At 45.0% G+C, this 17,334-nt stretch overlaps 1 protein-coding gene across 2 annotated transcripts in view; it reads right to left on the reverse strand.

Moving 5' to 3' along the window:
- Positions 1–17,334, reverse strand: part of LOC145459167 (zinc finger MIZ domain-containing protein 1-like) — a 41,816-nt gene that overhangs the window by 8,534 nt on the left and 15,948 nt on the right. The window contains exons 7-14 of one of the 2 annotated variants that reach the window (XM_080337800.1): positions 14,191–14,472; positions 11,687–11,989; positions 11,416–11,626; positions 10,719–10,863; positions 10,397–10,475; positions 7,869–7,988; positions 6,158–6,263; positions 1,493–1,671 (exon numbers count right to left, since the gene is read on the reverse strand). In XM_080337800.1, coding sequence (XP_080193926.1) covers positions 1,493–1,671; positions 6,158–6,263; positions 7,869–7,988; positions 10,397–10,475; positions 10,719–10,863; positions 11,416–11,626; positions 11,687–11,989; positions 14,191–14,472 — 1,425 coding nt within the window. The remainder of the gene's footprint in view (positions 1–1,492; positions 1,672–6,157; positions 6,264–7,868; positions 7,989–10,396; positions 10,476–10,718; positions 10,864–11,415; positions 11,627–11,686; positions 11,990–14,190; positions 14,473–17,334) is intronic. The other variant, XM_080337801.1, reaches the window with a different exon arrangement.

A 17,334-nucleotide genomic window follows, 5' to 3' on the forward strand; every position in this document is an offset into this window, starting at 1 on the left:
GGGACGTCACCACACTTACGCTACGTCGTGATAGACGAATATGACGCCACAACGTACCAATAAAAATGTCCGAGGGTTCAATCTAACGTCACAGCGGCGATCAACCGACTTAACGCGATCAAATTAACGCAGAAACCGTTGGGTCTGTTAGTCATTTATTGCCGACTCGGACAATAAGAATGACACTAATTAGGGCGAACATCGGTAACCTAATTCTAATATAATTTATGAAATAATGCTTGTCTCGTTTCGCACTGGCATTTCCCCTTCTCGTGCATATCGAATTAAACCCTGATTTCATATGAACCGAACATGATTCTTGTTGTATTATTTTCCAATCCGGAAATACATTCAATTTTCGAGTTTTTGCGAATTCAGAAATTTTAATTCTAATCTAATTTGTAAAACCTGAAAATTTTCTATTTGTCAAACTCTGCATAATTATAGTCATTTGTTGTATCGAGGTAATTTCCAAGGACCAGAACGCATAGCGCAACGTGCGCGTTTGCGCGATAAAAAATCAATTCATTCTCCGCAAGATCGCTATTCCAAGACACAGAAACGGGGAAATCACGCATTAAACGCGCTACCAAATAACGCAATTCCAAGTACACAGGAAGAGAAAGCTACCTCGATTTATAAATTATTAACACCGCCCGCCTCGCTGAGGCGGATTCCCGGACGTTGCCGTTACAAAATCACGCATAAACCCGATACGCGTACGCACCGATAATCTCGACACCGCTACCCGAAAGGATGTATCTCAAAAACGGCATGAACCTTATAACTACAGATATCAGTTCAACGGTATTAGAAGCTGAGCGACGGCTATAATCACAGGACTAGTAAATAAACGGCTGTAACATCAATAATTCGTGGAATCGCGCAAACCGGACGAGCGAGATGAAAAGGCCAAACGCGATTTCGATTCAACACGCGATTTCGCGAGGCGCAGGATTGCGAGGTGCGCCTTAACCGCGCAAAATATTCAATCGGCCGCAAAGAAACACGCGTTTTCGCGATTTCCCCGCACATCACAAGGGAAAGGCGCGGATTAACCCGTGCAATACCTCGAATCTACATCTACGCCCGTGTGAAAATATGACAGCACCGTAAGGGCGACTTTAAAACTGTCTATGGGAGCAATGCGTACTTCGATCAGCACACTCAATCTCGCGCTTTCAAGTCCTAAAATGAGCAAAAACATTCCGGCAGAATAATGCCAAGAGCTGCAGATAGCAAAGATGGTTACACATCCGAACGCGTCTTAACGTAAGGTAACCCTATCCCTTAAATAGCCCCATCGAAATGATCACATCGTGTATGGGAGGATGTCATCCGCATTAGATCGAGGAATCACCACGTGACAATTCATTAATCGCTAGAAACAAGTTCGAAAAATATTTCTAAACGGAAATACTTTTTCCTACACGGCAATATTCCCGAAATCGCGACACCACGTGACGGAAAACAGCACAAAGGCACCACGAACCTGTATATGACTGCATTGGCTGCCTCTCGCCGGCAAGTTGATTCTTCTGTGCGTGATGGGACACCGGAGCGAGACCACGGTTGAATTTTCTTCCTCTCCGTTCACCCCGTTTTCCGCCGGGCTGCCCAACAGCGACCGGGGCACACCGGGCAGCAGCCGGTGTTGGAAGAGTCGCTTTACTACAAAGAAAATCGCGGGTTAGTAATGAGCGATACGGAGGTGTTCACAATAGCGTCGATACGATCGGAATTCGTAAACATCAACACGGCGCGGCGGTGCGGTCAGCAACACCTGCGCTACGTTGCGCGAACATGATAACTGTCCTGTTAGGCTTGTCATGTGACTGTATTTTGAAATCTGCCCGTGCTATGAGGTTGGATTAGTGGAAGGCGCGGGGTTACAGTCATTTCATATACGAATAACCACGCTTTGAAAGTAACGGTGATACTCATCAACGCTGCATCACAACTAAAACTGCAGAACAGTGGTTCTCATAGCATGGGTCGCCACCCAAACACGGGTCGTGAAGGGTAAACCGCACCAGTGTTTTCGTTTAATCAGTACACTTTATCGTATGTAATATTTGCCGAGTGTCCTGCAAAACAATCGTTAGCTCTTCGCCTAATCTTATGTAGATACTTCGTACATCTCCAAGTTCATTACGTTGGGTACTATAGCCAATAGTGACACACACACACAGAAATATTGTTACGGCAATGTCAATGTGGCTTGACCATTTAAAATGTACCCATCCCTTCATAACACGGGTCGGTTTGATGCATGAAATATACTACGAGGGAGACATTCCAGCGACATCAACCTCACCGAACCAGTGACTTTTTCGTAATGAATCATATCTTATACAACTGTGTAGCGTGAAACTAGTTATCTGCACCTTCCCTATTTTATACGCGCCCGTTAACAGGTCGTATATATAAATTAGAAATGCATTACTTTCGATATGTCAGACTTGGGTCAAGAGATGTTATTCAAGCTCAGATTCAGATCGTACTCCAAAAAGATTGAGAACTACCGCAAAACAAAACACCATGCTGCACCGAATCAATCGATCTAATTGGCAAGAAGAAACGCAAAATCGATGTCTACCATCGTTTTAGTGAGACGTCGTGTTCAGCGGGGCTGTAAATGGTAGATATCGAGTATATGTAAGCTACTTTCATCACTTGTCACAAACTGCGTGGGCGCGCTTTGTGCGTTGCGCTGCCTGCATCGCTAAAGCCTATTCCAAATTCCTCGAAGTTTAACTGCCACCGCCGTGATACAACTACTCAATGCCCGGTAACATTCCCGGAAAATCGCTCGCAACGCCCTCGCGGCAGGCCAGCCACGGCAAGCGGCGTTTTGTTGTTAAAACGACTCGTTTGCGGTGATCATTTCACGCCTGCGTTTCCGCCCGTAAACTCGTCGCAATGTAGCCTGGGCGGAAGCGACAATCGCTTACAACGAGAGTAAGAAGTTGCAAACCGCCGTGAAATGCGATTCTTCGATGCCTCTTCATGCGGACGATATGGCGTAGCGCTCCTACGTGTTGGTTGGCGATTGCAATCGCCGTGATGAATTGTTGCGGTGCTTGGAATAGTGTGCGGCTTGCAGTAATGTGTATTTTGATTTGAAAAATATCGCACTTGAAGATTTTAGTCGAACTTGGATACAAACTTATGAATCCGAACATCCCTTGGTGGTTTTGACACAGAGATAGCTTGTGCATTGAAACACGGACCAAAGTCGGAGTCTAACTGAGCCAATCCACCCGAGTAACACGAATAACTGACATCGTACACTGTGAACGAAAATCCTGTATTCCGTCCGAGCTGAACTACATCGGGTGGTAAACATCAGGTAAATTGCACTTTCCGGTACGACATTTCGCTTTCACGCCAGTTCAAATGCATGAAAACGGGTCACGCAAACCAAATATTGTGGGGATATATGCCATGGATGAAGCGAGCTGTGTTTTCGTAAACCACCCCAAATCGCACACAAAGACACCCCTGGATATAGCTTCTTCATGATTTGTGTATTTGCCTCGTTTTTAAGTATTGGAATTGGTGTGAAAGCGTAATTTTGTACAGGAACGTGGCCATGACGGGACTTACACACTATAAGCAATGTTCCCTCTAAGCTGCGCACGTGCGCAAATGCGCAGTGCTGACACGGTCTCTGCGCACAGAAAATATAAGTTGCGCACAAAAAATCAGAAGTGATGACCTTTTTTTAGTCGTTACGCACTGTTGCCCACTGGTCTGCGCAGTGAGTTGGTGAGTGTGCGCAGACTCGTCAAAAATTAGAGGGAACATTGACTATAAGTACAACTATTTCCCACCCACGCATTGACAGTCCATTTTCCATACCCATTTAGGATAACATAATAAAATGATCAGTAACTTTGAACACCGCATATCCGGCTTGAGCACTGGCAATCGCGGGAAAGTATACGCGAGCCTGTATGATACACGTACGGAAATTACAGTGCCGCGACACCAAATATATTCGCGATACATCCTCGATTTATGGACAGTTTAAGCGAAAGTTTCGATAACATATCAATCAAAACGCCAGCATGAAAACGCCGTGCGGGCGTGACAACGCGGGCGATGCCGCAGAATCTGATTGGCGAACGTGTTTACTTCCTTGTGACGAAGACAATGATTCCCGGTCGTCGAAATGTAAATAATTCATCCGGCAGATACAGAAACTCGTCGAACGAATTTAAAAATCAGAATCGCTAATGACCCGCCGAACATACGCTACGAAACGCTAATCGCGCGTATGCTTAGGAACCGACAGGAATAGCAACGGGAAATAATAAATACACGGGTGAAATCGCCCAAATATTGTGTTTCGATACGAGTTACGGCATCCCCAAGTTCAAGTCACGATAAACATATCCTTTTGTAGCAGTTGACATGAGCGATCTAAAATGGTCACTGGCGTTTGCCTTTGATATCTGTAGCGTGACGGAGCGAAATCTTCAACATTTCGAGACTATAGACAGACATATGCGTGTCAGGTCAGCTAAACACGACGTAGGTGTGAAGGACTGAAGGTCATAAAATTTTCATCGATCGGCCATCGTGGGGCGTCTTAAACTGTACGCGTATCTTTATCATTACATAGGATGGCGGCATTCAGTATTTACAGTATAATCAAGAACATTGAGCTCGTGTAAAACCCCAAAAGTCAACGCTATCGATGTGTACTCCCCTATATAGTTATTTGTATCCAAACACCGCAAAGCAGACTATAGCACTATAAATTATCATCACAAATCCCCTACACCGTGACCTTATAACGTGGAATGACAGCGAATAGAAATGCCAGAAACCGGCGTGAACACATATGGCATTCCGAATTGCGAACAAACACTCTTCAAATATTAATGAATCGACACAAAGATCTATTGTTTGTCTCAACTGTATAAATCACACGCCGTTCTCCTACAGCACCAACGAAAAAAGTGCAGCGGTATCAAAACTTGAACTGCATCCACACACACACACAGCAATAACCACGCGTTAACACGGCGGGTTGAGCTGCAGGTCAATGCCATGCATTGCAACAGCGACTATAAACTATCTCATCTTATCGGTGGCGAACATCACACAGGAGATGCCGCGATAGGAGTCTAAATATCAGATCGCTATCGACAGATATCTAAAGTTGTCTACATTCAAGCATCCAGTGCATCAGACACAATTTAAGAGACTTTACCCGCGTAAATACAACAGTAACTGATACGGATCTTCTATCAAGAAGCAAGCATCCGTGGTTTAGTCGCCTAAAACCACGAGTACCGAGACTAACGTGACGTCATTCGCGGTGGGCGCGATACGAATTTTAATTGCGGTCAAATTTTAATCCTCGATATCGGTTACGATTTAATTACCGGCTTGCCATGCTCAAAATTTCTAGATATGTTTATAATACGGTCGGCGGCATTCGCCGGAGCAGCGGAATTACATCGGATATTACATTTCGAGCGGTCTGTTTTCGCGAAGTTTCAGATAAATATTGTCGCGCGGGATGACGGGTCAAGAGCGCGCGGCTTAAACACACGGGATAGGTCAAGGACAATCGTAGCGGAGTAATAACCTTTCGGCAAGTAAGCCGATGTTACTCCCGGTATGTAGGCTGCTGTTTGTAGCGATGCGTCATGGTAGGCATTTCCGACCTCGTGTATGGAGTGTCTACGCTTTGTGACGTCAAAATTAAAATAATCAGTGCGTTCACCGCCGACTGCAGCTGCACGCCTTGTCGTTCCGTTATTTTCGAATTGTTCAACTATGCTAATATTATTGGGTTGGTTTGATAGCTTGCTGAAGAATTTTAAATCGGTTGGAGAATGCCAGTGGTCTGACCCGCTAAGCCGAAAAGGCGTTTCCCCCTGGGCTACGATGTAAACCAGTGTTTAGGCTGCTGCAGTCGATGCCAGGCGTAACAGAGCAGAATGAACATATGTAGCACGTTTTTTACGGAAATGTAAAGTATGCAGAGCTGACCAATACATGCTCGAGTGAAACATGCGTATTAACTGCTGACGCCCCGCGGACCATTCACCCGCGCACAAAATGTACCCCCGTTCCGAAAACTACGCAGGAAGCACTAGCAATCATAGCGACCGCCAAGTAACAAGCATTTACTTACTTTTCGCCACGGAACTCGCGGCCGGCAGCATGCGCTTCGTGAGCAATCCCAGCAGCACCGACCTCACGTTCGGCCGGTGGACGAGCTGCAGCACGAAAAAATGCGACTGCAAGACAAACATCGCAATTAGCGCCACCGGCAGGTACGCAAGGTAGTCTGCGTTGCTACTAAAGTATATCAAATGCCACGAGTTCTGCTCAATTACAAGTAAAAACAGCAATTTCAGGGACGTCTCAAAACTATCAAGAGTGGATGTAGAAAATGAATGATCTGAAAAGTATTAAAGTACCTAATTTACAAAAATAGATTTGGTCGTGGGCTCGTATACTTTTAGCAGTAAATCGGAAGTGGTTACTGCCGAAATTTCGAGATGTATCTTCACGCAAAATTACAAATGACACCACAAATAGATGCAATCTTCGTAAGCATATTCAGTCACCGTGATATGGGGGATATCTCACGCGGTTCTTAGGACAGTTACACTCGTGAAAGTGACGCAAACTTATCCCGGAGGCACTTTCCACTTTTCACAATCCAAAGTGTAAAAAGCAATTGTATTGATTTTGTTTAAAAACTGTTAACGTAGAAGTGGTCGCAGTTCAAGAACATAGCCGCCTGATTAAGTATAGTGCAATCGACAAAAGCTGCACGAATACTCTGAAACGCAGAAGAGAAGTACTTCATAACTGACCATGACCACTGGCCAGTGATTGATCACCTCTGATCGTCACTGGAATTAGCCTCACGGACGCGTTTACACAACATCAACGCCGTGTTATTCAATCGCCCGATCCCCCGGGACGATCAAGACGTTATGCCTCGATTATGCACAGAGCTGTCGCAAAGGCTCGCGACAGCAGCTTCAACAGTTGCGACAAAGGCGCCGTGTCCCTATCAGAGTTCGCTGGTTAGATAAAAGAAAGTCGAATCAATGATATCGCGGTAGTCGCGCCATCAGGGAATCGGTGTCCGCGATTCAACCAGCGCTGATTTTGAAATCGATACAAAAGCGGGGCGTTCCGCGCGTAGTACACTTGTCCCGCACTTGCCTTATATTGCCCGCCTCGATATATACATCACAAATGGCAAATTCAGTCGCGCTTTCGAATTGGAAGTCCGACGTCGTTGCTGCGTGTCGAGCCCCGCAAAATTACGGGCTGTCAACACCTAATTCGCAGCCTAACGATGAGATGAAGGACGAAGTCCATCGCCATAAGAATAATGGCTGCCCGACATCTGAGCATGCGACACAATTAAAACGGCATTGTGATATTTGAGCTGGTGACTTAATAACTCCAAACTAACCCTAAACCCGACCTAACCCTATATCATGCTCAATGCACATGCACACTGCACAGTGCACACCCAACCTTTAACCCACATGCTCAAGTGCCGCATGATACTGTGTCGCGTGCTCATATGTTCACGATCAAGATGAACTTAAATATCTTCTCATCGATCATTACAGCTAGCCGTATAATGGGGCCAGCGCCCAAATTTTTACCCAAGCAAGTTAGGTGGTCTCACTAGCCAAGCGGAGCGGATAGCTTGTAAAAGTCACATTCGAGTATTCTATCAATACCGAAATAGCAATCTGCCAGACCTAGACAGACCAGACCGCCCGAGCGAGATCGACTTATTTGATTTGAAGCACACAACAACGACATAACGGCAGTCCTCGGTAAGCGCGCGACATCGCAAAGATACTCACGCAGCAGCACGTTCCGACTTCGATGTCTATGTGGTTGAGGCCGTCTTTACACACGTCGCGTAAGTACAGCGGCTTGCATGGGTTCCGGGATATTGGCATTTTAACGCCGTTGACAGTGACCTGAAAAGGGAAGGCACGTGTGACTTACTCCGAGGCGGTTCGCGAACAGGAGCGTTACGCCTTCAAAATGAGACCGCATTAGCAGCTTTTAACGCGGAGTGGGAGTCGCTTAAGTGACGCTATATAAACGAACTCGAGGGGATCGCTACTTACATCAGATGGAGGGGAGCAAAATCGTTTTCATCCGTCGGTAAGATTTAGATTCTAGAAGCTTCAAGTCTACCAAAAATAAAAGCTCGGGTATACCGAAAAAGTACACGCGAGGCCGATAACTTATAAGTACTTCGTAACTGTTTGCCTTCAACAAAAACACTTCAAAACCCAACACTAAGCACATCGGCTTATACTTGCGGAAACACGGCACTCATATTGTTACTCAAATATCAAGTAAACAACACCGAGGATCAAACGACATCTAGGATAGCGCCGCACCGCAATTGAACCCGTTGCGGTTTTGGTATCGGCGCGCTACTGACTGCAGCCTGGTACAAAAAGGTATGATCGCATTTAATGGGGCTCATCCCATAACCGCCCTTTTAATACCAACACCTATCGAGATGCTGGACGCAGATAAAGCCGCCGTCGCGATAGTCAAAATAATAAGTGTCGCATTCCGACCGCGCTGGTTCTTCGCGCGATAAAACCTCGCCAACGCCACAGGCATCTGCGCATCCTCAACGCAGGAAATACACGTTCATTAACCCGGTCGCATGACACAACGGTGGACTTATTTTTAAACGCGGGCAGCGCGATCGCAGTCACGTAAGAAAATATTTGGAGCGTTGGAATCTCGTGGCACTCGACCGCAAGACGATCGTGACTAAACACGAAACGGTGTAGTTCCTCTCTATAATGGTAGGGAGTGTTTACTGTACGAGCATACTAATGCATGAATTGAATATATTATGAACTCGCAACGACGATATCCCGTTGTCAGTACGGCTATGCACGCATGGACACCAACTGAAACTTGCTCTAATATAATAATAATTCATAATGACGCGAAAAGCGAAATAGCGTTACGAGGAATATTGGCAATGTCCAACTAATAAATATCTTGGCATATTATTCGCGCTGTCGCCGTACAATGCACACATGTGTATAACACACACGTGAAGAGAAATTAACACGACCACGTCATTATAGGTCAACAACGTTGAAACCAAACTATTGATCATAGCATACTTGGACAACTAGACAATTGTAGTTGTATAATTAGACATGTTAGGGCGATGATCCTAGTATTTTAATCTAATTTATGGTTTCTAGAGAATGCTACAGTAGGACTGTATGGCGAGAAAAGAACCGAGCTCGGCGTACCTCTCTGCACATATTCTGACATTTGCTACCATCATGTTTCAGAATGAACCCTGATTTAATATGAGCTTAGGATGATTTTTGTTACATTTCAAGCGCGTGTTCAATATCAGACGATTGACTAATTAGCGCAAATCCGCGCGCACTATAGACAGCTTGAAATTTGTTCAGCGAATGATAGAAATTATACGGCAGCGATAGTCTCAATTGATATCTAATATTCACGATTCCTCACTAATACATACATCACGTCTCACGGCGTACCAATTACCCGATGCAAAACTAAGATCATAACGATTAGTCCGCGAACACAACCATCATTCAACGACACCATTCGCTGCTACCGGGCAATTTATCATAATGAGATAATTAGTGTCTGATCAATTGCTGGTAAGGACGATGATAATTGGGATCTACATGCGACACAACACACAACAGTGTTCATATTTTTCCGTCTTAACGGAACATGGTGCCGTTTTGTTAGGCAAAATTTGAAAGTCTAGCTTGGAGCAGATTGGTGTGCGAGTTCTATGTAGTTTACTTTCCATAAAATGTAGATTTCAGCCCTTCACATTAATTCCTTGTACACAAATTGGAGGAGGGGTCTATTAATCAGGCAGTTGGCACGGAGGAAAGCCTGTCCCTTCGAGGGATGCTTAAAAATTCAAAATAATGCTCAAAAAGGTGTCCACGGGCCTCAAATTACAGGGTAGAACGCCTGAAGTTCCCGATTGTGCAGAAAATCACACTCGGATGTGGTTTAACACAATTGCGGCACCGAGTTTTCGGTTTCTCTTTCACAAACCATACCATGATTAGCAAACTAAAACTATTACTGTAAAACGACAACTCTACCTTGTAAAGCAGGCCTATTTCTGGCGTTAAGAAAGGTTTGATCAGTATCGTAGATCTTTTGATATCAAAATTATATTTCCCAGTGAAACCTGTATTAGCGAAAATAGAGGGTATCTTAAGATCTCCAGGTGAATGTTGGTACGGTTGGATATTGAAGCTAAACTTCGGATTAATAAGACAATCACAGTTGATCAATACAGTATTGCACATATAATATCAACGCTAGCAAGGCATACCTGTACACTCTGGGGCCAGTTTGTCTGCTGCACCTTATCGTCATGGTGGTAACACTTGAACTCAAGTTCCAAATCGGGTCTGAACACAAACATCAGGCCTCAATTGTGAACAACTACACGCACAGAGACAGATTAACGAAACGGGTTCGAGGCATACAGCACAGACGCCGAAATAGGCAGGTAAGACGGATAAATGAACGCTAATAACATGACATTACGGCGCCGCGGTAACCATCGCTCGCGTGCCATTGCATGAATCAGTGTTTCGGCACCAAATGATCGGGCATTAATTACAAGGAACAGAAGCTGCCTAGTCACTCACCTCCACATCAGCGTATCGTACGCCGAGTCGCGTAGCTGAAAAGCGCGGTTGCTTATCGCTAGGTTGTGATCAAGTCGGAATGGCGGCAACACGACGCCGTCTCGTACCGGGAAGGACATTCGCATTTCGTTATTGTTGTCTGAAACTAATTAGTCACGATCAATAACTTTCAAACGGAAAAGGCTGCGCAATCGCGCATCCGCTAGCAGTAACCAACCGTCCGCGAGCGATTCAAGCAACGCCACGCTTTCTAGTCGCGCACGCGACCGGTGATGACGTAACAATAACTGGCTACAGCGAATCCGTGATTGTAAAGTTGGATTCGACAGCACGCGTTACTGGCGTGATTGATCGATGCGTTGCGGTAGCGCAGATAGGTGTTACATAACATAGAAGTTTGCGACGATCGACAAAACTTGAACTGTAGCTAGATAATTCCAGCTGTCAAATTAAACTAATTAGAGCGAAATGCCGGACATCGAATTATAATCCAATCAGAGAAATGCATCTATGCTTTAATTTTATTACCAATCCATCTACTTTCTCGTTTTCCTGAAAATGCTGCAAGAGAACTGTATAGTGCGAAACGAGACAAGCGTGGTGTACAGTACTGACATTTGCCATTCTTATGTCTATGAGGAAGAACTCTAATTTGATTCAGGGGTAACCTATCTAAGGTTAGGCAGGAAATACTTACCAGACTGTTGAATGATAGGACTCGGTGCGGTCGACACCATGCCTCCCATAGGCCCCATATTCGAAATTTTCGGTTTGACATCGATCGGTAGTTGCGGTTTTACATCAGGTCCGGGAAAAGGAGGCATGTTATGCGCACTGCCAGGCGTGATCGGTGGCGTCGGATTGCCAGGTATCGGGTCTGGGGGCTGATGAGGGTGCGGCCCGCGTGTCTGTAAACACGGTATTAATATTTAGTCACCTATATCAATAAAGCGCTCTCTAAAATTCACCTTACTCACCATTGGGCTATAAAACCCCGGCCTGGGTGCGTTGAACCCCATGTGTGGCCCGTTTTGTGTGTGGGGAGGTCCGTTTGAAGCAGGCGTCGGTTGCGGATTATAATACTGAGAGGCGTTGCCTGTCGAAGAGACGGACGGGTACATCTCGGGCCCGGGGGTGACTGTAAGAACTGGGCTGGGTGTGGGCACGCGCGGGCTGTACCCATTCGGGGGCGGAGGGTGACCTGACATCGGCGGGGGCTTGAATTGGTTCGGTGTCGGCGCGTCGTACGGTGACGTCGGACAGTAAGAATTCTGTAAATCGAAACGAGACTCAATTCAAACCGGAAATGCACCGCATGGTTGTAAATATGCCGCAACCCACAGCCGCAATATTCATCGAAGCACAAACTACGCGCGCGCTAAATCACAGCAAGTAGAAAGAGAATGATAATTGTTTCCCCGAGTATTGACAATTCACGTGTGGCGGCCAATAACATCTAGAATGGAAAAGTACAGCACCTATTTAAAATACCGTAAGGATTGCGGCGTAATACACCCACTCTATCGTCCGCTATAGTCTTGGCACGATTGGAATTCATAAATATTTAAAGCCTATCTCTCCCGCTCGTTATAATTTCAGTCTCGCAGGTATTCGATTAAGTTCCTTCGCCAACTACATTTTCGTACAGGCGCCTGGCCACCAATGACAGATAATCGATTAGGAATCGACCTAATACAATAGCGAATGGCGGTAAGGACGGTGTTTGATATGCGTTTTACACTCTTGTGACCAAACACCCGCACGATTCCAATATTTCAATACCCGGAGTTAAATTAACCTAATCGCTTTCACACCTAACAGGTGTTGGTAACATAGATAAACTGTATCAATTTAACAACGGAGTGTCTTAAAAATCTGCTTTTGGCGGGCCCGCGCGCGACACTGTTAAAATATATAGACATTATTTATTCAATAAGAGATGATAGCTTACACATAAAACGTAGGCTGGATCTCAAATGGTGCGTTGCACAGTGATATATTTCTCTCTAGTCACGGGCCCGTGATCAGTCGGTATTCTCTTCCAATAGCAAACCAATCGCACCATTCTTTTATTACATTTTCAAGAGATTTTGTTTGTCTGGAAGTATTCAACCAAAAGGCTTTCTTGTCATCGACTTACCACGTCGATAGATTTTGCTTTTGAGTAGCTTAAATATTCCTCGGACGGAATAGTGGTGCCCCTTTTCTTTAAAAGCGTTTACAAAGCTTATACACACGATGTAGTACTAGCGTAGTTGGCGCGGACAAAGGAATCGACGCGTATATTAAATATGGACCGTGTCACGCGTTACAATAGGTTAGCAATCGGTTAAAGCAAATTGACTTTTATAACTGAAAGCTTCTTGGACGATCTCGTGTCGAGCAGACGAAATGTAACGAGACAAACACAACAACCATCCGCGCGCAAAAGCGACTAAAAACCATACGCCGGCATTAACCGGTACCAGGGACATCACAGTCGAATAAAACATAACACGACAAGCAGACTTGGACAGCTAGATAATTCTAGTTGACCAATTAAACTAAACGAAATGCCGGTAATCAAATTCGAATCTAATTTATTAAATTATTATTTAAATTGTGATATAATATCTGGTTTTCCGGGCAATGTTACAGCACAGGTATATACTGCGAAACGATTTTTATTGTATTTATTTTATAACTCAGAATTTACTGAATTTCCAAGTTTTTGCGAATTTAGTAATTCTAATTCTAATTTAATTTGAAAAAGATGAACTCTGACTCAAGTTATTAGCAACCGTCATGGATAGAAACAATAGTTGCCGTCCTACTAGCGGGTTCTAAGACGCGAGCTGTACAGAGCGACAGATCTAATGTTTCAAGTAAGGACAGTTCGAGTTCGCAAGCGCTGCAACAATCGTCACTCGAGTCCTTTTAGAAAGTGCGGCATCAAAATATTAGAGTAACTGAAACCCTTTTAGACGCGAGGAATTCGCGATTAACTGCGGACCGTTTGAAAACCGCACGCAAAGCGGCGAACGACACATTTCGCGGGTGACTGCGCGGTGAAGATGCCGACGCTATCCGATACTTGAAACCGATGCTTATAACAGCTTTACATTGCCTATAAGATAACATAAGCGGAAGCGTGCCGCGGACACGACAATGGCACTTTTAATATAGCCCGTATCGCCCCACCGGCATCACTCAAGGGACATCCAATCTTCGAGATGTATAAAACTCGACACATGTTGCCATTATGTTAAGTCGCATTCTGTTTAATCACAGTGGTTTGTCGCCAAAGTAGTGAATGTATATCTTACCAAATTGAATTGTGCTAAGGTTTCTTATTAGGTATTGGGTTACCTATCCTTGTATCAGTTAGTGTTAATGCGAAGGTAGCACTCGGCGTGTGTAACTTATTGTGTAACAGCGCCTGAGGGTTCGCAATTAGGTACAATCGTTTCAATGGTTGAAGCATTGTATTTACCGAATTCGATCTGTGGGCCGGCCTGTACTGTGAATTCATGCTGTTGTAGCCACCCATCCCGTGATTAGGAGGCGGTGCGGTGGGCGAGTTGGCGTGGTGCGGCCCCATGTTCCTCCCGACTTGCCCGTACTGTCCGTATACGCTGTGTCGTATTGATGCTCTGCCTGTACCCGGGCCGATTCCGTCGATTGGCATCGTGGGGTCTCTGGCCACCGGCCCCGGCGGGCCGTTATGACCTGACGGGGCCATAGGATGCATCATGCCAGGGTTGTGTTGTCCCATCTGTAACATAAAACACAGGTTCCAATAAGTAAAGGCCCGTTTACAATTCCCACAGTATATATTAGGGTTCTGGGGTAGCGGCTCGCTATTCAACCACAAACTAAGTACCCGCAACGCCGAAAGTGCTGCAAAATTCAAGAAGAAAGACGGTGGTTAAAATGACAATGCCTCTGAGAACGTAACATTTGAGATTAACCAACGAGGATTACACAAATACATCGCGTAGAAGGCCGCGGAAAAGCAACGAAGCGATACGCAAAGATCCACAGAGAGATAACCGAGGTTTGATACGGCAAATTAGGACAGTGTCATCATTGAGCAGATTCCAAATATATAAGTCGCAGGCGCGCCATATGCTCATTTCATTAAAAATTCTAGCAGAGAAGACCGGGGTTGACATCGGCCGTTTGTGCCGAGCGGCAATGCATCGAGGAGCCTATCAGGCGTACGCGCAAATGTGAGGTTGGACTTCCGTGTTTAAATGAGGCGTGCGAACCCATCAATTTCCCGTGCCCGCAGCTATTTCCGGTCAGAATACAAGCGATGTGGGACGGAGTCACGAATCCACAGGTGGAAACACTTTAACTATCTCACACTTCCACAAATTCTTCACACCAAAGCCGTTATCGGCGATATTGAGAGATATATCGTTGCATCATTCGTGTCGTGTGGACGAAACTAATGCTCATTTAACGCGAAATACGTCTCGATCAGTTACACGCCAAAATACCATAGCGTTACGCAGTTGGATTACAATTCGTCCATAATTATATTGTCAATATTTTGAACACTTCTAGGTATTTCTGTATGTCAGCTGTGTGCTAGCCTCCGAGAAAAAGGAGGACTGTGTGCTGGAAAAAAACAGTGGCGATACGTGCGAGTAGGTTTTCGCAGCAATGTCTACCGGCCCCATTACATAGTTTCACACCGCGATTTCTTGATAAGCTGGCAGCGCAAGCGACTTAACGCTCGGTGATTCGTACCAGTTTTGACATTCCCGACTTTAAATGTAACTCTCGAAAAGTATCAGACCGTGCAAAAACCCCAATTGGTCGTAACAACAAATCCGTCAAGAACTTTTTCGGGTAGCCTACATTCAAACTGACGGCGTTGCGGTCGCGTTTTGATCAACACCGACTGATAGGGGGATAGCGAGATGATGAAATCCTGCGCAAGGGTCAGGATCTACTTTTGTGTCGAAATAATCAAAACTTACACCGCGATTTTCTCTAATTCGTTATGCCACAGTGTGATTTTTGTCAACGAAACCCAGTGGATTGTCTTTATAAATATGCCATATGCAGTCATAAGCGGAATATTCATTCCTATATGCAATCCTATGATCAGTCTATTGAACGCATCGCAAACCGCTGTCACACTACCAATGTAAAGTCGGTACAACAAGAAAACAATACAAGTCAAAGTTAACGTGGCGTTCCCAAATTCTAACAGCTGCGACTAGCGTTAATACGATCACAACTTCTCAACTTAGAAACCGAGCCGAGTAGCCGAGCCCCACTTATCACAATCCATACATTTATGCATACCACGTCGTACACTCCCATTCGCCATTTGAAGCGAAACACTGAATACACAACGGCCGCTTTCCGCCGAGGACATAATGGCAATGCTCGAGAGGTTGTTATCGCAAGCCGAGTTCGATTATTGCGACGGTCGCGCGTCATCAACACTATCGTTACGTCATATCAAACGAATTTTGGCAACGGCGATAATTCACATGATGCGGTGGCGTGAGCTATGTCGAACCTGAAATGACCGATCCGAAATATGGGTATTACGACACTATGAGTTTACGTTTAGGTATGAAGTAAAAGAACTCAGCAATGTGTTCATTCCAAGGATAGACGAAAGACGAAAAAAGGCGGGGTATTTGGAATTTTCGAATTGAGGAACTGTTATTCAAATTGGTTTCCTTTACGTTTTCTCGATGGAGTAGGATTTTAATCTTGTTGTTCAGATCGAACGGGGTAATTAGGTAACGTTCGGAAACAATAGACCCAGTCCTACATTTGATTTACATACATCCATAAGATGTTGTCATAACAGCTAGCGTAGCTGCTCAAGTAGATGTGAAAGTAACGCTGTAAATTACCACTCAGGTACAAGTAGAAAAGGCCGCTCGGCCTCGTTCGAATAATTCGAATCGCGCCGGTAGAAAATTCGAAATCGAATATATCTTCGAACAATTTTGACAAAAATATATCAGATGCCTCACACAAACCGGTTTGACCCGACAGTATAGTTCACGCACGCCGCTAACCGTATTTAACATCAGTTCTAGTTGAATTCCGAGCCGTACCAAATCACCTATGCCGTTTTTAGTCAGTATCGTAGCAGTGGCGAATTTTACTTCTTACGGGGCGCGGAAAAACAGTTAATACAGCGATATTGAAACATTATTCCGATCCGCGAGCAAGGTGTTTTGAGGTTACAAACGGCAAGAGAATGAAACAAACTAAAAAAAGTGGTTGAACCCTCGAAATTTTACATTTCTGTTTTCGTTTCAGACGCCTTCTCGTGCGATAGCGCTCTGAGTCACGCACTGGATAATTTTCGGCGACCTAAAAACCAATACTGCACATTCGCGGGGGCGAAGATTATTCCATCAAAAGCGACCCCCGTTACTAATTCCCACGCGCGCATGCCCGGCCGCTGTCAATTGCACACGATTCCAATTGCCGTTTAATTGCATCATACCGAAAGGTACATCGCGCACAATATTCCCCACATCACACGCGATTGCATGTCGAAAAATCTCTTCCGTATCGAATAATGGCAATTCTCGGCGACGGAATGATCGATTATGATGTCGTACGGGAATTAAAAAACGCCGACCACGCA

The sequence above is a fragment of the Botryllus schlosseri genome, chromosome 16 (assembly GCF_051294905.1).
Source record: "Botryllus schlosseri isolate E-star chromosome 16, Bs_hap1, whole genome shotgun sequence".
Classification (NCBI taxonomy): Eukaryota; Metazoa; Chordata; class Ascidiacea; order Stolidobranchia; family Styelidae; genus Botryllus; species Botryllus schlosseri.